The sequence below is a fragment of the Bombina bombina genome, chromosome 12, assembly GCF_027579735.1.
Source record: "Bombina bombina isolate aBomBom1 chromosome 12, aBomBom1.pri, whole genome shotgun sequence".
Classification (NCBI taxonomy): Eukaryota; Metazoa; Chordata; class Amphibia; order Anura; family Bombinatoridae; genus Bombina; species Bombina bombina.
Genome location: NC_069510.1, coordinates 1630134 through 1653901, shown reverse-complemented (window position 1 = coordinate 1653901; position 23768 = coordinate 1630134). Strand labels below are relative to the sequence as shown.

General features: G+C 40.4%; 1 protein-coding gene across 1 annotated transcript in view; it reads right to left on the bottom strand.

The window, feature by feature from the left end:
• Nucleotides 1-177: 177 nt before the first annotated feature.
• Nucleotides 178-23768, bottom strand: part of PRRT1B (proline rich transmembrane protein 1B) — a 169459-nt gene continuing 145868 nt past the window's right edge. The window contains exon 4 of the mRNA XM_053696240.1: nt 178-2397. Coding sequence (XP_053552215.1) covers nt 2251-2397 — 147 coding nt within the window. The 3' untranslated portion in view covers nt 178-2250. The remainder of the gene's footprint in view (nt 2398-23768) is intronic.

Genomic DNA, 23768 nt, shown 5'->3' with positions numbered 1-23768 from the left:
TACTCATGGCTAACTACTGAATTTATTTATGATTAGATTTTATCCACATTATTTCTTTACAGCCATCAATGCTTACAGCATTTTTTAAGACATCCCTTTCAGTTGTGCAGTGCTCTGGGAAGGGTTAATACTATAATTTCCACTGTGACACCATAATAAGAGAAATGCAGCGACAAGTAAATGTATATATTTATTTTTATCATAAATGTTCTCTGTATACATAAATATACATATTGCAAGTTTAATATATAATAAATCAGCAGAATTAGCTATGAAATCATTTATAATGTCCCGTTCTCTTTATTAATAAATCCAGCAGTCAGTTTAACGCAGCTATCTACTGCAATTTATTAGGTCTTTGGAAAGGACAGAGGGCAAAATTCATTACCAGTTCTCTCCAGCTTCACACTTGCCATGTTATTCTATGCAGCTGATTCAATGAAGACTAGAGAGATGAGTGAGCTTTAGTGAAGGTTAGTGAACCTGGAGATTGTGGTGAGGTTGGTGAAGATGGAGAGACTGATGAAGTTGGGAAAAGGAGGGAGAGTGACATTGATAAGGTTGGTGAAGCTGGAGAAGTTGATAAGGTTGGTGAAGGTGGAGAGACTGATAATATTGGTGAAGTTGGAGACAGAAGTTGTTAAACATGAAAAAGCTAATGAGGTTTATGAAGAGGAAGACACTAATTAGGTTATTGAAGCTGGAGTCATTGATAAGGTTGTGAAGTTGGAAAGTCAGATGGAGTCATTAATAAGGTTGTGAAGTTGGAAAGACAGGTTTGTGAAATTGAAGTAACTGATAAGTTTGGTGAAGGTGGAGACACTAATAAGGTTGGTGAAGTTGGAGAGACTGATAAGGTTGGTGAAGGTTGAGACACTAATAAGGTTGGTGAAGTTGGAGAGACTGATAAGGTTGGTGAGGGTGGAGACACTAATAAGGTTGGTGAAGTTGGAGAGACTGATAAGGTTGGTGAAGGTTGAGACACTAATAAGGGTGGTGAAGTTGGATAGACCAAGAGGGTTGGTGAAGGTAAATAACTGATAATGTTGATGACTAGACTGGGACCAAAAATAGACCCAGGCATTTAAAGGCAGAACAGCCCAAATCAGTAAGACCTCTGTCAGCAAGGCAGCCGTAATACACCAGATTTCTCATCCTGCAGCGCCTCTGCTTAAAAGTCAGACAGAATACGTACTTTCTGATTTAATAAATAGGCAGACTGTAACAATGTTCCTATTGTTACCCATATTAAGAGAGGGTGGTATAGAACAGCAAGGCTCACATAAGAGCCGGCCCAGTCCAGGCCTGGTTGATAAAGGTGGAGAAGGTGGAGAGACTGATAACATTAGTGAAAGTTGGAGACAGAGGTATTTGAATATGGAAAAGCTAGTGAGGTTGGTGAAGAGGAAGACACTGATTAGGTTAGTGAAGCTGGAGAGACTGATAAAGTTGGAAAAGGTGGAGTCATTAATAAGATTTTGAATTTGGAGAGACTGATGAGATTGGTGAAGATGGAGAGACTGATGAGGTTGGTGAAGATGGAGAGACTGATAAGTGGAAGGTTGATAATGTTGGTGAAGCTGGAGAGACTGATAAGGTTGGGGATATTGGATAAACGAATATGGTTGGTGAAGGTGGAGATACTGCTATGGTTGGAAAAGCTAGAGATACTTATAAGGTTGGTAAAGGTGGAAACACTAATAAGTTTGGTAAAGCTCGAAAGACTGATGAGGTTGATAGACAAGACACTGATACGGTGATAGAAACAGTGAGGATGGTGAGACTGATAAGGTTTGCTGGAGTGAAGACACTGATAAGGTTGGGGATATTGGAGAAACTGATATGGTTAGTGAAGCTGGAGAGATTGATAAGGTTGGTGAAGGTGGAGAGACTGATAAGGTTGGCTGAAGTGGAGACACGGATAAGGTTGGGGATATTGGAGAAACTGATAAGGTTGGCGAAGGTGGAGACACTAATAATATTGGTGAAGCTGAAGAGACTGATAAGGTTAGTGAAGCTGGAAAGACTGATAATGTTGTTGAAGGTGGAGCTACTGATACAGTTGGTGATGCTGGAGAAATTGATAAGGTTGGTGAAGCTGGAGGCACTGAAGAGGGTAGTGAAGCTAAAGATTCTAGTGATGTTGGTGAGGGTGGAAATGCTAGTAAGATTGGTGATGATGGTTAAGATAGTCATGCTGGAGAGATGCCTTAGTGAATTGTGTCGTGTTACTTGTTGATAGTTGCTTTTTCACAAAAATATCACCACCACTACATATATAACCCAGCTAACAGAGAGGAAGACCCCAAAAAGTAGGCTGAAGAGGACAAGTGAGCGAGCTTTGCGAGAAGATTCCTGCGCCTGTGCAATGTCCCCTCGGTTTACAGCTGTTCGAGTCTGTCAAGAGAACAGAAAAATTAGGAACTTAGTCAACAATATTTTATGGAAAGTGAATGCATATGTTGGGGTGCATTAAAACCTAATGTTGTTTTATAAAAGGTAGACTCAAATGTAGCACTGGTGATTAGTGATAAGTAGCTCATAACCAGCTCAGAAGCTGTGTGTTACTGAGGAGCTGCAATATGGCTCCTGAGTAGAACTTTGGCTATGTGCTTAACCGCCTTTAGCATGCTGCAACAAATTAGAGCATTAACCTGACCATTTAATAAGTAAAGAGTAACTACACTTAAAAAGTAGTAACTTACTTACTCAAAAAATAATGTATACCTTTGTATAAGATCTCTAAATGTATCCATTCTAACAATAAAATGCTTTAAATAGTAAAGCACCCCACATAAAATCCACATAATTGTAAAGTATGTATTGTGAGTTATAGGGGCCCATTTATCAAGCTCCGGACGGAGCTTGAGGGCTCGTGTTTCTGGCGAGCCTACAGGCTCGCCATAAACACCAGTTATGAAGCAGCGGTCTAAAGATTGCTGATCCCTAACCTGTCCGCCTGCTCTGAGCAGGAGGACAGACATCGCCGCAATTCAACCCAGTTGAGTACGATCGGGTTGATTGACACCCCCTACTGGAGGCCAATCTGCACGGGCGGCGTTGCACTAGCAGTTCACAAGAGCTGCGGGTGCACTGCTGAATATGGAGAGTGTATTGCTCTCCGCATTTAGCGAGGTTCGTCGGACCTGATCCGCACTATCGGATCAGGTCCGACAGACCTTTGTTAAATAGGAGCCATAACCTCAAATAAATCTAACTATTCATTTTATATCATTGTAATATTTTTTTCAAATGCCATGTCATGCAACTATGTTCAAAAACCTCCAATATGTTCTGAAATGCGTTCTTGACACAATAACTGTCATGCCGCTACTCTGTCTCCGGTTCTGGCCGTCGATCTGTTGCTATGGACGCGGCTGTTGCTTCAGGTGCACGGCGATGACGTCATTGCCGCACGCCCTGTCTTTCCTGATGCCGGTCCGGATCTCACCTGTGCTCCCCTTGGCGCAAATCCTCCCCTTGGCGCAAAGGGCAGCCTTGCCTTGCTCCTCTGTATAACTGAAACTAGTTGAAGGCCTATCATTAATAATTATAGCAGCATTGGGTTGTTTATAAATTATATGCATAAAATTAGAGAAGGGGCTCTCGACTCCAAACCTAGAAAACACTGTGAACAGGTGGTCTCAGGTAATGGAGTCAAAGGCTTTCTCTGCATCTATTGCGACTATTGCTGCATCAGGCCCCTTTAAAAATTCCTTTTCGAGTTGGAATTATACTGCTTACAGTATATGGCGACATAAGGCCTCCAGAGGGGGAAGAAATCCCTTGACTAGAAGGGGGACCAATAGACACTTAATAATAACAAAAGATACAAGGGTTAATTTAATTTACTTACAAATCACAGCTCACCCTTTATGGTATACCCCATTATGTTATTAAGCCATATAAGGTGGTGAAAGGTCTGCAATCCTACCAAAGGCCTCTTCCAATGTATTAACAGCAAAACTCAGGGCCCCACAGAACCCAAAGAGACTACATCATAGAAAAATTGGTAAAGCATAATTTGGGCTCAGCAGGAGAGCAAGCAATAAAGAGATCACCAAACACTCATGCTTGCAGCTTTAACGGATAGGCAACCATAGATAAATACCTCAAAAGCAGACAAGTATACTAGGGGCACTTTTCTATTGCGAGTGGAATACTGTGGTAAGCCTGATTTCTTAAATACAACCTTCACATCACCATTAGAGACACTTATCTGTCTTCCAAGTATTGTGGAAACTCGGTCGGATACGATCCTTACCCATATAAGTTGAAATGTAGATACACAGTTTAAAAGGACAGGGTGACCTGACTTACTCCACCACAAGAGATATGTGAACACACACCTCTCCCTAATGCCCAGATGATATAACAAATCCTCTCGCTGCTCTTTGCTGTTATATTATGTGCCAACGCAGGTGAATTAGCTTCAGGGAACTTTTTGATTTCATATACATCTTTGAGTGCTAAATCTGGTGGGGAATAACCGTGTATACACCTCTAATACCCAAGTCAGGTACAGAGGCGACTCTCTTATAAATAAACGAGGCAAGGCGAGCCATAGATTGGGACATGGCCTCCAGAAGATCAGTGAAGGGAGATAAGTCTTTAAAAACCACAACAATGTCCACTTTCTTTAATCCTTCTCAATCAGATAAGACAACTAAAGAAATCGACATAGAAGAAGATTTGGATAATGAATCTCAACAGCGACCTGAAGATAACACTCCTTTAACAAAAGCAGACCTTCAGATTCTAGTTTCTAAAAAAGATATGGCTGATAATTTTGAAAAAACTCTGGGAAAAGATTGATTCTATACACACATCGGTTACCAGTAGCCTATCTGAGATAAAATCGGACCTGGTTGATATGGGGAACATAATTGAAATCCTAGAAGATCAAAAAGATACCATGGTAGAAAATATAGATGAAGTCACTCAAACAGTCTCCTCTCAACAACAAACCCTGCTGTATCTTCAGGAAAAACTAGAGGATCTAGAGAACAGGAGCAGGAGGAACAACATTCGACTAAAGGGAGTTCCTGAGGAAGTGACTAACAAGGATTTACCATCTTATATCTCCCAACTGTTCAGCCAGATCATGGGAACACCAACTAACTACATTTTTCACATTGAGAGAGCTCACCGTGCACTGAAGGCTAAGCCGAAGATGTGGTGATAAGGTTAACTTTCTTCCCAGACAAAGAAAAGATCTTACAGGCCTCCAGAAAGAACCCCACCTTCAAATTCCAGGGCAATGTGATCCAATTTTATCAGGACCTGAGCCTCAGGACTCTGCAGTGGAGAGGGGCCCTTAGACCCCTGACAACACTCCTACGGAAACAGCAGATACAATACAAATAGGGATTCCCCTTTGCCCTCATCATCACAAAGGACTCCAAGCTGATCACCATCAAAGAGCCGGAAGATATCCCGGAAATCTGCAAAGTCTTGGGACTGGAGACCCCACCATTACCTCCAATGGAATCACCCTCTTTAACCAGAAGCACTCCGGAACAACCAGCGGAACAGACAAAATGGCACAAGATCATCTACAAAAGACAAAAAACAAGGGCAGGCAGAGACAATGGGACTTAATACACCTTTATAATCCCTTTAGTGAAAAAGGAAGAGAATGTTAATCACCCCTGGACCATTCACAGGGCCCGAAAGGACAGAGAGGGCCTAGGCTATGGCCCTGCCCATGGACTATCGAGAATTGAATACCTAAGAGTTCACAAACTATAATAGACTAAAAAACCACATAGGATTCTGTTTTTCAGATAACTGATTGAGGCACCGTGTGGTTTAGATCAGCTTCAAACCTATGGAGGGCCAGTAACCCCCTACTGTGTTGAATATTGAGTATTCATCAAGTGACACAATGTTTTTTTAAGTTCAGTTGTCCCAAGGTTGGGAACCTGTTGAATGCTTGTTTTTACCTAACATGTTATTGTTTTCCCAGTTTTTTACTCCTTCTTAGTGACAACTCCGCTATGCTTATAGACACTAGCAGCCACATTATACCGAGACCCCAGGTGAGAGGTAAGACCCGATTCCAGCAGGTGACTAAAGCTACACTAACCACAACCAGAACATACTATGCCTATGTTCCCTAGGATACAATTAATCTCCCACAATGTTAGAGGACTAAACACAGATATCAAACGTAAGATGGCGATGTCTCAATACACATCCCTACAAGCCAACATCTTATCCTTAGAAGAAACCCATCTACTTAAAGCTAATATCCCTAAATACTGGGCAAAACAATTTACCACACACTTCCATGCTACCGCACCCACTAAAAAGAGAGGAGTCTCAATCTTAATTTATTCCTCCATCAGTTTCAAACATGAGCACACTATCACAGACCCAGAGGGTAGATACCTTATTGTTAAAGGTCGAATTTCAGACATAGAGGTCTTACTATGGAATATCTATGCACCCAATGAAAACCAGCATACTTTATTTAGGCATATCTCCCAACTAATGACACAGTGGTCACAGACCAAAATTATTTTAGCGGGAGACTTCAATATTACAATGACCCCAATTACTCCAGCCCCTAACAAATCATTAATTAACAAAAACCTCAGACAGAACAGGCTGATTAAATCAATACAAGACTCCTTATTGTCTCACTCCCTAATTGACACATGGTATACATTATATGGGGTAACTACAGACCCCACATTCTACTCCGCTGCACATAAATCGTATGTGAGGCTAGATTACATATATACCAGCCAAGTTCTTCAACACTTATTGAGAAGCTCTAGAATACACGCTTGTGTGTGGTCGGACCACTCTATTCTCACCCTCCACCTGGATGGGCTAAGGGACCCCCATAGAGATAAATCATGGACATTCAACTCAACTTATCTTATATCCCCTATAGCATACAACACCACTTTAAAGGCATTGACTGAATACTGGAGAATCAACACGGACACTACGCTCAACCCAATCAATACATGGGCAGCACACAAGGTGGTAGTTAGGGGGCTACTTATAAAAAAAAAAAAGCATTACAGACTAAAAAGCTTAAAAGCCAATTAGAGCAGCTTTATAAGGAAATAGAGAGTCTAGAGAGGCAACATAGGCTAACAAGACAAAATTCGACTCTTCACACTTTACAAACCAAAAAAAACACACTAGCGTTGCTGCTTAATCTGCAAGCAACTAGAGCTATTCGGAGATTAAGGGCACAATAGTTTGTATTTGCTAATAAACCAGACAAATATATGGCCCACAAGATCAGAGAACGATGTAGGGCTTCGGCTATACCCTTGATTGAAACAGCCCAGGGGACTACGACTTCACACCCACAAGACATTGTAGACACGTTTGCCACTTACTACGGGAATTTATATGATGGGAAAAAAGTAATTCATTTGGCTGAAACTGAAACCCTTACCAATGACTTCTTTGCACAAACCCCTATTAAAACTTTATCTAAGGAACAAAAAGAGACTCTCAATGCACCAGTATCTTGCATGGAGCAGGGGCGTATTTAGGTTTTGTGCTGCCCTAGGCACTCAAAATTCTGCTGCCCCCCCACCCCCCACCCCACCCCAGGTTTAAGGCAATTTTTTAGACATAATACTTTTGGGGCAGGGTGTAAAAAATTAAAAAAATAATGTCTTTTTAAGTAGGTGTTCACCAGGGCTTGCATTCACTCTGGTCACACACACACACACACATATATATATATATATATATATATATATATATATATATACAGTATATATATATATATATATATATATATATACATATACATATATATATATATATATTTTAAGACATTATTTTGCAAGTCAGATGATTAAAGTGTTTATATCAGAAAAAAATATCCTTCACTGTATGATAGTTTGTCAGCAGGTAGTTGTTTATTCTTAAACATCTTCTTTGGTGATTGACAGTTATTCTAAGCAAAATATCTGCTTGGATAAATATGTAATGAATATACAAACTGGCCTTTAAAAGTACTTAAAAAATACAACAGTAGTTATGATAGGTTTAGGAATTGTATCCTAGGGGATAAAGTCACATGATACAATCATAATAAAGTATATACTTGTATTGTTTCTGAATGTATTAAATGCATACAACATATTTTCAGTTGTGTTTTAAGTCACATAGTTGTGTAGATTCAGCAATAAATACTTATTCTTTGCATGTATGACAGATGGACAAACAGGGCGCACCCACATACAATCCCATAGGATAGCAATAGCCGGGCCAGCCATTTAAGTCATTAGTAATTGGTTGATTTAGCCACCTGGCCCTGAGTTCAGTAGAGTGGCCCTAGGGACTCAAAATTCTGCTGCCCCTTAAAAATCTGCTGCCCTAGGCACCGGCCTTGTTGGCCTATGCCTTAATACACCCCTGGCATGGAGGTATTGGGGGCGGTTAAAGATCTTAAACCAGGCAAGGCAGCGGGGCCAGATGGATTTCCGGGGAAATATTATAAATTGTTTAAATCTACATTAGTCCCCACCTTACAAAACTATGCAATCATATAATGGAAGGCAATCCCATACCATCGGAATTGTTGCATGCTAACGGCTAGATTTGGAGTTTTGTCGGTAACGACCCGAAAAAATAACGCCGGCTTTTTTCTGGCCGCACCATAAAAATAACTCTGGTATTGAGAGTCCACAAAAAGGCTGCGTTAGGCTCCAAAAAAGGAGCGTAGAGCATTTTTAACGCAGCTTCAACTCTCGATACCAGAGTTGCTTACGCAAGCGGCCAGCCTCAAAAACGTGCTCGTGCACGATTCCCCCATAGGAAACAATGGGGCTGTTTGAGCTGAAAAAAAACCTAACACCTGCAAAAAAGCCGCGTTCAGCTCTTAACGCAGCCCCATTGTTTGCTATGGGGAAACACTTCTACGTCTGCACCTAACACCATAACATGTACCCCGAGTCTAAACACCCCTAGCCTTACACTTATTAACCCCTAATCTGCCGCCCCAGCTATCGCTGACCCCTACATATTATTATTAACCCCTAATCTGCCGCTCCGTAAACCGCCGCTACTTACATTATCCCTATGTACCCCTAATCTGCTGCCCTAACATCGCCGACCCCTATATTATATTTATTAACCCCTAATCTGCCCCCCACAACGTCGCCTCCACCTGCCTACACTTATTAACCCCTAATCTGCCGACCGGACCGCACCGCTACTATAATAAAGTTATTAACCCCTAATCCGCCTCACTAACCCTATAATAAATAGTATTAACCCCTAATCTGCCCTCCCTAACATCGCCGACACCTAACTTCAATTATTAACCCCTAATCTGCCGACCCAATCTCGCCGCTATTCTAATAAATGTATTAACCCCTAAAGCTAAGTCTAACCCTAACACTAACACCCCCCTAAATTAAATATAATTTAAATCTAACGAAATTAATTATCTCTTATTAAATAAATTATTCCTATTTAAAGCTAAATACTTACCTGTAAAATAAATCCTAATATAGCTACAATATAAATTATAATTATATTATAGCTATTTTAGGATTAATATTTATTTTACAGGTAACTTTGTATTTATTTTAACCAGGTACAATAGCTATTAAATAGTTAAGAACTATTTAATAGCTAAAATAGTTAAAATAATTACAAATTTACCTGTAAAAGAAATCCTAACCTAAGTTACAATTAAACCTAACACTATACTATCAATAAATTAATTAAATAAACTACCTACAATTACCTACAATTAACCTAACACTACACTATCAATAAATTAATTAAATACAATTCCTACAAATAAATACAATTAAATAAACTTGCTAAAGTACAAAAAATAAAAAAGAACTAAGTTACAAAAAATAAAAAAATATTTACAAACATAAGAAAAATATTACAACAATTTTAAACTAATTACACCTACTCTAAGCCCCCTAATAAAATAACAAAGCCCCCCAAAATAAAAAAATGCCCTACCCTATTCTAAATAACTAAAGTTCAAAGCTCTTTTACCTTACCAGCCCTGAACAGGGCCCTTTGCGGGGCATGCCCCAAGAAGTTCAGCTCTTTTGCCTGTAAAAGAAAAAATACAATACCCAAGCCCCCCAACATTACAACCCACCACCCACATACCCCTAATCTAACCCAAACCCCCCTTAAATAAACCTAACACTAAGCCCCTGAAGATCTTCCTACCTTATCTTCACCTCACCGGGTTCAACGATCTGTCCAGAAGAGCTCCTCCGATGTCCTGATCCAAGCCCAAGCGGGGGGCTGAAGAGGTCCATGATCCAGATGAAGTCTTCATCCAAGCGGGAGCTGAAGAGGTCCATGATCCGGATGAAGTCTTCTATCAACGGCATCTTCAATCTTCTTTCTTCCGGATCCATCTTGCAGACCTCCGACGCGGAACATCCTGCTGGCCCGACGGACTAACGACGAATGACGGTTCCTTTAAGGGACGTCATCCAAGATGGCGTCCCTCGAATTCCGATTGGCTGATAGGATTCTATCAGCCAATCGGAATTAAGGTAGGAATATTCTGATTGGCTGATGGAATCAGCCAATCAGAATCAAGTTCAATCCGATTGGCTGATCCAATCAGCCAATCAGATTGAGCTCGCATTCTATTGGCTGATCGGAACAGCCAATAGATTGCGAGCTCAATCTGATTGGCTGATTGGATCAGCCAATCGGATTGAACTTGATTCTGATTGGCTGATTCCATCAGCCAATCAGAATATTCCTACCTTAATTCCGAATGGCTGATAGAATCCTATCAGCCAATCAGAATTCGAGGGACGCCATCTTGGATGACGTCCCTTAAAGGAACCGTCATTCGTCGTTAGTCCGTCGGGCCAGCAGGATGTTCCGCGTCGGAGGTCTGCAAGATGGATCCGGAAGAAAGAAGATTGAAGATGCCGTTGATAGAAGACTTCATCCGGATCATGGACCTCTTCAGCTCCCGCTTGGATGAAGACTTCATCCGGATCATGGACCTCTTCAGCCCCCCGCTTGGGCTTGGATCAGGACATCGGAGGAGCTCTTCTGGACAGATCGTTGAACCCGGTGAGGTGAAGATAAGGTAGGAAGATCTTCAGGGGCTTAGTGTTAGGTTTATTTAAGGGGGGTTTGGGTTAGATTAGGGGTATGTGGGTGGTGGGTTGTAATGTTGGGGGGCTTGGGTATTGTATTTTTTCTTTTACAGGCAAAAGAGCTGAACTTCTTGGGGCATGCCCCGCAAAGGGCCCTGTTCAGGGCTGGTAAGGTAAAAGAGCTTTGAACTTTAGTTATTTAGAATAGGGTAGGGCATTTTTTTATTTTGGGGGGCTTTGTTATTTTATTAGGGGGCTTAGAGTAGGTGTAATTAGTTTAAAATTGTTGTAATATTTTTCTTATGTTTGTAAATATTTTTTTATTTTTTGTAACTTAGTTCTTTTTTATTTTTTGTACTTTAGCAAGTTTATTTAATTGTATTTATTTGTAGGAATTGTATTTAATTAATTTATTGATAGTGTAGTGTTAGGTTAATTGTAGGTAATTGTAGGTAGTTTATTTAATTAATTTATTGATAGTATAGTGTTAGGCTTAATTGTAACTTAGGTTAGGATTTCTTTTACAGGTAAATTTGTAATTATTTTAACTATTTTAGCTATTAAATAGTTCTTAACTATTTAATAGCTATTGTACCTGGTTAAAATAAATACAAAGTTACCTGTAAAATAAATATTAATCCTAAAATAGCTATAATATAATTATAATTTATATCGTAGCTATATTAGGATTTATTTTACAGGTAAGTATTTAGCTTTAAATAGGAATAATTTATTTAATAAGAGATAATTAATTTTGTTAGATTTAAATTATATTTAACTTAGGGGGGTGTTAGTGTTAGGGTTAGACTTAGCTTTAGGGGTTAATACATTTATTAGAATAGCGGTGAGCTCCGGTCGGCAGATTAGGGGTTAATAATTGAAGTTAGGTGTCGGCGATGTTAGGGAGGGCAGATTAGGGGTTAATACTATTTATTATAGGGTTAGTGAGGCGGATTAGGGGTTAATAACTTTATTATAGTAGCGCTCAGGTCCGCTCGGCAGATTAGGGGTTAATAAGTGTAGGCAGGTGGAGGCGACGTTGAGGGGGGCAGATTAGGGGTTAATAAATATAATACAGGGGTCGGCGGTGTTAGGGGCAGCAGATTAGGGGTACATAAGGATAACGTAGGTGGCGGCGCTTTGCGGTCGGCAGATTAGGGGTTAATAAGTGTAGGCAGGTGGAGGCGACGTTGAGGGGGGCAGATTAGGGGTTAATAAATATAATACAGGGGTCGGCGGTGTTAGGGGCAGCAGATTAGGGGTACATAAGGATAACGTAGGTGGCGGTCGGCAGATTAGGAGTTAAAAAATGTATTCGAGTGTCGGCGATGTGGGGGGGTCTCGGTTTAGGGGTACATAGGTAGTTTATGGGTGTTAGTGTACTTTAGAGTACAGTAGTTAAGAGCTTTATAAACCGGCGTTAGCCCAGAAAGCTCTTAACTACTGACTTTTTTCCTGCGGCTGGAGTTTTGTCGTTAGATGTCTAACGCTCACTTCAGAAACGACTCGAAATACCGGAGTTAGAAAGATCCCATTGAAAAGATAGGATACGCAATTTACGTAAGGGGATCTGCGGTATGGAAAAGTCGCGGCTGAAAAGTGAGCGTTAGACCCTATTTTGAGTGACTCCAAATACCGGCGGTAGCCTAAAACCAGCGTTAGGAGCCTCTAACGCTGGTTTTCACGGCTAACGCCAAACTCCAAATCTAGGTCTAAGATTGTAGTGATTCCCAAACCAGGGAAAAACCATAAATTATGCCAAAATTACCGCCCGATCTCATTGATCAATCAGGACCTGAAAATCTTCATGAAGATTATGGCTAATAGCCAAAAGTTACTCTTGCCCCACTTAGTACACCCGGATGAGGTGGGTTTTATAATGGACAGGGAAGCCTCGGATAACAGCCGAAGAATGACTAACCTGATACATTACCTGGATAGATCAGGAATGCCTTCTTTGCTCCTCTATTTGGATGCAGAGAAGGTGTTTGATAGAATTGATTGGAAGTATATGTCCATAACACTGCAGAAAATGGGTTTCAACGGTTCATTTATGACCGTCTTGCAGGCGATATACTCATCCCCCGGGGCCCAGGTGGCCTCTGCTGGCTATAAGTCCAAAACCTTCCCTATACTGAATGGCACGAGGCAAGGTTGCCCTCTCTCGCCACTCTTATTTGCCCTTTGTATTGCAACAAGGATTAGAACACACCCTGATATTGCGGGAGTCAAGATAGCAAAATTGGAATACAAACTGGCCCTTTTCGCGGATGACATAATGCTAACTGTTACCAAGCCACTTCTATCTCTCCCTAATCTGTATGGGGTCCTAGATTTCCTCTCGAGAATATTGGGATATAAGATCAATGCCGATAAATGCAAGGTCCTACCCATAGCAATCCCCCGCCACACTCAAAAATTGCTAGAATTAAATTTTGACTTTAAATGAATACACCTTCCAACACAAACCCACTCATTATATCAATTTAATTACACCCCATTATTTAAGCAAATTAGACATGACCTATCGAAATGGAGGGGTTACAATTTCTCTTGGCTAGGCAGATTAGCTGCAGTAAAAATGAATATCCTACCACGACTTTTGTACTTGTTCAGAGCTCTACCTATTAAGATTGTCAGACCAGAGATGGAAAAGATGCAGACCGATTTGATCTCCTTTATTAGAGGAAACAAGTCGGCTAGAGTTTCAAAAGACATAATAGACATAAATCGTTGGGCGGTATAGGAGCACCTAAGTTAATGGACTATTATAAAGCAGCTAGAGTAGCTCAGGATAAACTGATGTTGAGGAGATTGGGAGAGGTGGTGTGGTCTATACTGGAAGCATAGATAGGGGGATGGGGGGAACCAGACTCAATATTCTGGGATGCACAACTGTCACAATCCATCAAGATGGCCTCTAAACCTTTCACGTTTGATCACACACTACATAAATGGGCAACAGTAGTGAAAAAGAATAACCTACTACCAGAATTTTCCCTCTCAACCCCACTAAGATACTTAATGCCTGGTGAATTGAGGATGCGGATAATGAAATGGGAGAATAAGGGGTTATACAGAGTGGCAGATATATTAGAAAATAGAAACTTGATTTCGTTTTGCCATTTATAAGAGAGAATAGCGCCATTGCCACTCCATTGGTACTTTTATTTACAATTAGGTTCCTCACTTCGGTCGTTTTTGAGACAGTCCCCGAGTAAGGTTCCTACCATCATAGAAGCATATAGTACCAACTCCCGTCGCACCAAACCCTCTGTATCCAAATTCTATCTGACTATTCAATCCTTCCCAAACAAGTCCAAATCTTCTATAATACGAGCATGGGAAAAAGATTTGAATGTATCTAGAGAGGTGGAGGAGTGGGAGCGGATATATTTTAATCTGCTGACAAAGGCCTGCTGAGACCTGAAAGAAAACACAATGAAGACACTCTTTAGATGGTACCTGACACCGGTTAAAACCGCTCATATGCACCCACTCGGCAATAATATATGCTACAGAGGTTGTGGGGAGGTGGGATCATATAAACATATGTGGTGGTATTGCACCGAAGTGAGGGCACTATGGACACGATTATCCACCTTCATTAGCCACCTAATAGAAGAGGAACTTGCACTCACAATGCAACAGGCCCTACTACATGAACATATTGCCAAATATAACAAGCATCTCAACACTTTTATCAAAATCCTTTGTACTGTCACTAGAACTTGCATTGCGAGACTATGGAAGTCAGGTACCCCCTCGTGGACAGAAATTGAAAATAAAATACAACACACCTATAATATGTAAGAACTAGCTGGTTTGTTATCCAATCAGCCAATAGGATTGAGCTCGCATTCTATTGGCTGATTGGAACAGCCAATAGAATGCCAGCTCAATCCTATTGGCTGATTGCATCAGCCAATAGGATTTTTTTCTACCTTAATTCCGATTGGCTGAAAGAATACTATCAGCCAATCGGAATCTAAGGGACGCCATCTTGGATGACGTCACTTAAAGGAACCTTCATTCGTCGGGTAGTCGTCGGATTAAGATGATGCTCCGCGTCGGATGACTTGAAGATGGATCCGCTCCACGTCGGATGGATGAAGATAGAAGATGCCGTCTGGATGAAGACTTCTGCCCGTCTGGAGGACCACTTCACCCGGCTTGGATGAAGACTTCTCCCGGCTTCGTTGAGGACTTTGGCCCGGTTGGATGAAGACTTCTGCCGCTTCCTTGAGGATGGATGTCCGGTCTTCAGAACTGTAAGTCGATCTTCAGGGGGTTAGTGTTAGGTTTTTTTAAGGGTGTATTGGGTGGGTTTTATTTTTAGGTTAGGGTTTGGACCTGCAAAAGAGCTAACTGCCCTTTTAAGGGCAATGCCCATCCAAATGCCCTTTTCAGGGCAATGGGGAGCTTAGTTTTTTTTAGATAGTATTTTATTTGGGGGGTTGTTTGTGTGGGTGGTTGGTTTTACTGCTGGGGGGGTTGTTTGTATTTTTTTTTACAGGTAAAAGAGCTGATTACTTTGGGGCAATGCCCCGCAAAAGGGCCTTTTAAAGGGCTATTGGTAGTTTAGTTTAGGGGTTTTTTTTTATTTTGGGGGGGCTTTTTTTTATTTTGATAGGGCTATTAGATTAGGTGTAATTAGTTTAAATATCTATAATTTGTTTATTATTTTCTGTAATTTAGTGGGGGGGTTTGTACTTTAGCTAATTTAATTTATTTAATTGTATTTAATTTAGTTAATTTATTTAATTATAGTGTAGTGTTAGGTGTTATTGTAACTTAGGTTAGGTTTTATTTTACAGGTACTTTTGTATTTATTTTAGCTAGGTAGTTATTAAATAGTTAATAACTATTTAATAACTATTGTTCCTAGTTAAAATAACTATTAGTTATATTGTAGCTAGCTTAGGGTTTATTTTATAGGTTAGTATTTAGTTTTAAATAGGAATAATTTAGTTAATGATAGAAATTTTATTTAGACTTATTTAAATTATATTTAAATTAGGGGGTGTTAGGGTTAGGGTTAGACTTAGGTTTAGGGGATAATACATTTAGTATAGTGGCGGCGACATTGGGGGTGGCAGATTAGGGGTAAATAAATGTAGGTAGGTGGCGGCGACATTGGGGGCAGCAGATTAGGGGTTAATAAATATAATGTAGGGTTCGGCGATGTTGGGGGCAGCAGATTAGGGGTTCATAAGTATAATGTAGGTGGCGGCGGTGTCCGGAGCAGCAGATTAGGGGTTAATAAATATAATGCAGGTGTCGGCGATGTCAGGGCGAAAGATTAGGGGTTAATAAGTGTAAGATATGGGGTGTTTAGACTCGGGGTTCATGTAAGGGTGTTAGGTGTAGACATAAATTTTATTTCCCCATAGGAATCAATGGGGCTGCGTTAAGGAGCTTTACGCTGCTTTTTTGCAGGTGTTAGACTTTTTCTTAGCCGGCTCTCCCCGTTGATTCCTATGGGGAAATCATGCACGAGCACGTACGACCAGCTCACCGCTGACTTAAGCAGCGCTGGTATTGGAGTGCGGTAAGGAGCAAAATTTTGCTCAACGCTTAATTCTTGTCTTTTAACGCCGGGTTTGTAAAAACCCGTAATACCAGCGCTGCAGGTAAGTGAGCGGTGAGAGAAAACTGCTCGTTAGCACCGCATAGCCTCTAACGCAAAACTCGTAATCTAGCCGTTTGTTTGTAGTGGTGCAAAACGGTGAGCTTATCCTGGTAATTAAGAAACTTTGCAATTACTGATCTAATTTTGACTGTTACGTTGAGTAATGTTTTTTGTATACCTATTCGGTGAACCTTCTCCACTGCGAGAGGTAATAAATTAGGTTAAATTCCTAGGCTTTAAGGTAGTGTTACAGAAATAAATTTAAGTAAATCCTGATATTCGTTAGTTTCTGGAATACCTATAAATCTGACGTTATTACGTCTTGCGCCATCTTCAATCTCATTCGGCTAGATTTAGAGTTTTGCGGCCAAAGGGGTGCGTTAGCTACACGTGTTTTTTTTCCCCAGCACCTTTTAAACAACGCTGGTATTTAGAGTTCACAGAAGGGCTGCGTTAGGCTCCAAAAAGGGAGCGTAGAGCATAATTTACCGCCACTGCAACTCTCAATACCAGCGGTGCTTACGGACGCGGCCAGCTCCAAAAACGTGCTCGTGCACGATTCCCCCATAGAAAACAATGGGGCAGTTTGAGCTGAAAAAAAACCTAACACCTGCAAAAAAGCAGCGTTCAGCTCTTAACGCAGCCCCATTGTTTCCTATGGGGAAACACTTCCTAAGTCTGCACCTAACACCCTAACATGTACCCCGAGTCTAAACACCCCTAATCTTACACTTATTAACCCCTAATCTGCCGCCCCCGCTATCGCTGACCCCTGCATATTTTTTTTAATCCCTAATCTGCCGCTTCGTACACCGCCGCAACCTACATTATACCTATGTACCCCTAATCTGCTGCCCCTAACACCGCCGACCCCTATATTATATTTATTAACCCCTAATCTGCCCCCCACAACGTCGCCGCCAGCTACCTACAATAATTAACCCCTAATCTGCCGACCGGACCTCACCACTACTATAATAAATGCATTAACCCCTAATCCACCACACTAACCCTATAATAAATAGTATTAACCCCTAATCTGCCCTCCCTAACATCGCTGACACCTAACTTCAAGTATTAACCCCTAATCTGCCGACCGGACCTCACCGCTACCATAATAAATGTATTAACCCCTAAAGCTAAGTCTAACCCTAACACTAACACCCCCCTAAGTTAAATATAATTTAACTCTAACGAAATAAATTAACTCTTATTAAATAAATTATTCCTATTTAAAGCTAAATACTTACCTGTAAAATAAACCCTAATATAGCTACAATATAAATTATAATTATATTGTAGCTATTTTAGGAATAATATTTATTTTACAGGCAACTTTGTAGTTATTTTAACCAGGTACAATAGCTATTAGTCGGGAACCTGTGGAAGACAGATAGAAGAGGCGCCTCATGGGACAAGTATCGTCTTAGACAACAAAGGAGAGCAGTAGCAGCGGACCCCCCCCACAGAGTGTTACTCACAAGAGCGGCGGTACAACCGTGTACCCAGACAAGCAGGACGGAACCAAAAGTCGCCCGTCAGACAAGCGCAAGCTCGATACGCTACAGCAGACGTCACTCGGCAGACAGCGTCAGAGTCGACCCAGCAGAGGAGCCAATGGGGTGGATGGAAACTCGGCACAGCAAACCTCCACGGAGGAGTCAGGAACAAGACCAAAATTGCACTAACGGCAACAATATTAGAAAACAGGCAGGTGTGATATACTCAAAGAACCATTAATTGAGTATAAACAGATAAAAACATGCGTCCAGCAACGCGTTTCTTAACATATAGTCGTTTCATCAGGCTGATACTAATACATGGATATACCTGCTCTATTTATAACACACCTGTGCAAATCACAAGAGTTCCAGCTGCTGACACACCTCTAAGTAAAAATAACTTAGTGATAGGATGTTAATCAATAGGGAGGTGTCTAAGGAGCCGGAGCTGAGGATGGACTTAAAAAATAACATGCTTAAAAAATGAATATACATTTAAAACATTCTGGATCAACAGTAATTATTCAAATTTAATCTAATCATGCAGAAATCATTAGCATGCATATCATACATAAAATAAAATAAAATTAAATATTCCTATAACGACCTAAAACCTAATAGATTAAAACATCGAATCGCACAAAATCGTGACTCAATGTATGTATATCAGTACATTATAATATTTGAGTATCAGGGGAAAACTCGAATCAAACAAGTATTAAATAACCAGAAAGGTACTATTAAAATTCCGACATTGACTGCCAGTGTGCCAGAGAGGCTATAAGACAGTGGCTATATATATGGGGGGGGGGGGAATAGGAGGAGGGACGGGAGGGGGGGGGGAGTGGAAGGAGGGGCGGGGGCAGGGGGATAAGAGGGCGATCAGATGGGAAGGTATAAAGGATAGGGATAAGACTAGAGATTCCAACATAGAGTCAGAGGGGCATAAAGGGGCATTATGCAGGTCCATAGGATTTAGTGTCCTATATACATCTACTATTAATGTGACTAAACTCATCAATGGTACTTAAGCAGACATTAGATACAGTCGCTAACTAGACTAGGTAATAAGATGGAGATGGAGTAAGGTGACTGTGGACAGCTCTAATAATAGGCCCTAGTTAATGGAAAGCTGCTAGGTCAATACACAAATTTAGCCCATCTGGATGCATACATTTCAAAACGTGAATCCAATACGTTTCTCTTTGTCTTAATCTAAAGTACCTATTATAAATATAGGATTTAGGTATATGTTCTAAAGGGGTCACAGAGAAGCAATTGGTGTCACCATTGTGTATGATGTTACAGTGTCTAGAGACACTATGGTGCTTGTAATTCTTCCTCATATTACGTTTATGTTCAGACCACCTAGTGCTGAACCGCCTACAGGTTCGACCCACATATTGGATGCCACACAAGCAGGTGAGAAGATATACAACATAAGTTGATGCACAGGAAATATGTCCAATAATAGAATAAGATCTATTAGTGATAGTAGATCGAAAAGTTTTTTGTTTGGTGTCAATCGAATGACACATCTTACATCTGCTCACTCTACATCTAAAAGGGCCAAAATTTGGTGCAATAGGTTTAGATGTTATAGGAGCTGGTTGTCTCTTGTGTTTCACTATCTTGCTGGGAGCAAGCAAGGTTTTTAAAGTGGGAGCTCTCCTGTAGACAACTTTTGGTTTGGTACCTATCGACTTACCCAGAATGGGATCCTTAGTCAAAATGTCCCAATGTTTAGCCAGCACATTTCTAATCAGTTCATGATTAGAGTTATATTGCGTAATAAAAAGAGGATTTTCATTGAAGTTATTAGTTCCTTGTCCCAAATGTTTGTTTAAATTTGTAAAATACCCGTTCCTATCATCTAATCTAGCCCTTTTGTAACCTTTATCTATAATATTAAGTGGATAGTTCTTTTCCAGAAAACGTTCCTTCAAGACCTGACTTTGAGAATTATAGTCAGATAACGTGCTGCAATTGCGGCGAATACGTTTGAACTGACCATATGGTACATTTTGTTTCCAAACATGGAAATGACAACTTTTAAAGTCCAAATAACTATTGCAGTCAACCGTTTTGAAATAGGTTGTACTAGTCACCTTACCTTCATTAAAGCTTAAATTCAGGTCCAAATATACAATTGATTTATTATTCATTGAACTAGTGAAAGTCACGCCCCTGTCATTGGAATTCAAGTGTTCCACAAAAGATATGGCTGATTCCTCATTGCCCCTCCATATAAAAATCAAATCGTCAATGTATCTGCCATAGAATACCAGGCTCGCCCCAAAATGAGAGTCATAGATATAACGGTTTTCAAAATGACCCATGAACAAATTCGCGTAACTAGGGGCGAACCTGGTACCCATGGCAGTACCTTTAGTTTGAAGAAAAAATTTGTCCTGGAACACAAAATAGTTGTGCTCCAGGATGAAAGAAATGAGCTGTAGTAAAAACTCTTTCTGGTTGATAGATAGATAAAAATCTTGGTCCAGAAATTCAGACACTGCCTCCATACCCAAATTATGTGCAATATTTGAGTATAGAGCCTGAACATCACAGGTGATCCACACCAAGTCAGGTGTGATATTCAGTCCCTCTAATTTCTTAAGGAGGTCTGTGGAATCTTGAATGTAAGATTCGAGACCCCGGACATATTTCCGCAGAAAGTGATCAACGTATGAGGATACGTTGTCAGTTAAACTGCCTATCCCCGCTATAATTGGTCGACCTGGTGGGCATGAGGGGTTTTTGTGTATCTTTGGCAAATGGTAATAAAATGCCAAATTGGGCTCGTCAGGTACCAGGAAATCCCTCTCTTTTTTGTGGAGTATACCTTCTTTGAAGGCAGAATCAACAATATCTTTAAGAGAGGATTTAAACCTCGTAGTGGGATCAGAGTTCAATTTCATATAGTAGTTAACATCAAATAGAATTTTCCGGGCCTCTGTTAAATAATCAGCTAGGTCTTGAAGCACAACCCCTCCGCCTTTATCGGCTTGTCTTATGACAATAGATTTATTGTTTTTCAGACTTTCCATAGCTTTTTTCTCATTAGGAAAAAGATTGTTTTGTCTGTGGATCTTTTTAGATATTTTATCAAAATCGTCACTGACAAGTTGCCTGAAAATTTCAATATGGGCATTGTTTTTCAGTTGGGGCACAAAATTCGATTTATTTGTATATATCCCTCACACAGTTGGTCAATAAAAGTGTCCGGTTCAATAACAGGAACCACTTCTTGACTGAGTCTGGCCCCCATAGTGTCTGTCAGAATAGGCATCAGTGTACTATTCTTCAGTGTCTTTTCTGCAAAATATTTTTGCAATGACAGTTTTTGGGTAAACCGGTTCAGATCCACAAAAAGTGAAAAAATGTTATGTTTGTTGGTGGGACTAAAAGAAAGACCTTTGCCCAATACCCGAATTTTGTCATTAGATAAGGCATGTGACGATAGATTAAAGATACCCTTACTTAGGGTCTGTAATCTTGCCTTTTTGCGGGCTGTGCTCCGTCCTCTGCACCCTCGTTTCCGTGAGGTCTTTTCCCTTTTGGTTTTTTTTTTATTTTTTGTACTTTAGTTAGTTTATTTAATTGTATTTATTTGTAGGTATTTCATGTAATTAATTTATTGATAGTGTAGTGTTAGATTTAATTGTAGGCATTTTATTTAATTAATTTATTGATAGTGTAGTGTTAGGTTTAATTGTAACTTAGGTTAGGATTTATTTTACAGGTAATTTTGTAATTATTTTAACTAGGTAGCTATTAAATAGTTCTTAACTATTTAATAGCTATTGTACCTGGTTAAAATAAATACAAAGTTGCCTGTAAAATAAATATAAATCCTAAAATAGCTACAATATAATTATAATTTATATTGTAGCTATATTAGGGTTTATTTTACAGGTAAGTATTTAGCTTTAAATAGGAATAATTTATTTAATAAGAGTTAATTTATTTCTTTAGATTTAAATTATATTTAATTTAGGGGGGTGTTAGTGTTAGGGTTAGACTTAGCTTTAGGGGTTAATACATTTATTATAGTAGCGGTGAGGTCCGGTCGGCAGATTAGGGGTTAATACTTGAAGTTAGGTGTCGGCGATGTTAGGGAGGGCAGATTAGGGGTTAATACTATTTATTATAGGGTTATTGAGGCGGGAGTGAGGCGGATTAGGGGTTAATAATTTTATTATAGTAGCGGTGAGGTCCGGTCGGCAGATTAGGGGTTAATAATTGTAGGTAAGGTAGCAGCGACGTTGGTGGCAGCAGATTAGGGGTTAATAAATATAATATAGGGGTCGGCGGTGTTAGGGGCAGCAGATTAGGGGTACATAGGGATAACGTAGGTGGCGGCGGTGTGCGGTCGGCAGATTAGGGGTTAAAAAAAATTATTAGAGTGGCGGCGATGTGGGGGGACCTCGGTTTAGGGGTACATAGGTAGTTTATGGGTGTTAGTGTACTTTAGAGCACAGTAGTTAAGAGCTTTATGAACCGGCGTTAGCCCAGAAAGCTCTTAACTCCTGACTTTTTTCTGCGGCTGGAGTTTTGTCGTTAGATTTCTAACGCTCACTTCAGCCAAGACTCTAAATACCGGCGTTAGAAAGATCCCATTGAAAAGATAGGATACGCAAATGGCGTAGGGGGATCTGCGGTATGGAAAAGTCTCAGCTGCAAAGTGAGCGTTAGACCCTTACCTACAAGACTCTAAATACCAGCGGTAGCCCAAAATCAGCGTTAGGAGCCTCTAACGCTGGTTTTGACGGCTAACGCCAAACTATAAATCTAGCTGATTGAGTTTATGTTGCATGTCTACAATGTGTTTAGTTTGTTCTTTAATGATCAGCTCTTGATGACTGTTAGCGTCCTCTAAATCAGAGACTCGCTGTTCTACCTCATTAAGTCTATGAGGGATATTTATCAAGCCGTCAACCGCAAATACGCTGGAAATCCGTAGCGTAATTGTGGTGAGCCTGATTCGCCCCATTTATCAAAGTCTACAGGCCGGCAAAAGTTGAAATTTGTGACGTAACATACGATCCGCCGGGCTCAATCCGACACAGATCGATGCTTACGTCATTACAGATGTTCCGAATACAAATTCTGCACTATCTGACAGCTTTTGCCATTTATCAAACTTCTAACAGGTACGCTCGCCACTATTCCGACCCAGCGTACCTGATTTTCAATCCGCCGCCCTGGAGGCCATGAATGCCATAGGAATCAATAAGAGTTGGAAAGCAGCGAAAGCTCATGTTCGCTGCTGCCAGATATCCCATTGATTTCTATGGTAAAATAAAAGTAACGTTTACACCTAACACCCTACATAAGCCCTGAGTCTAAACACCCCTAATCTGCCGCCCCCGACATCACCGCCACCTACATAAAATATATTAACCCCTATCCAGCCGCTCCCAGATCCCGCCGCCACCTACATAATGTTATTAACCCCTATTCCGCTGCTCTCGGACCCCTCCTCAACAAAATAAAAGTATTAACCCCTATTTCGCCGCTCCTGGACCACTTCACAACTAAATA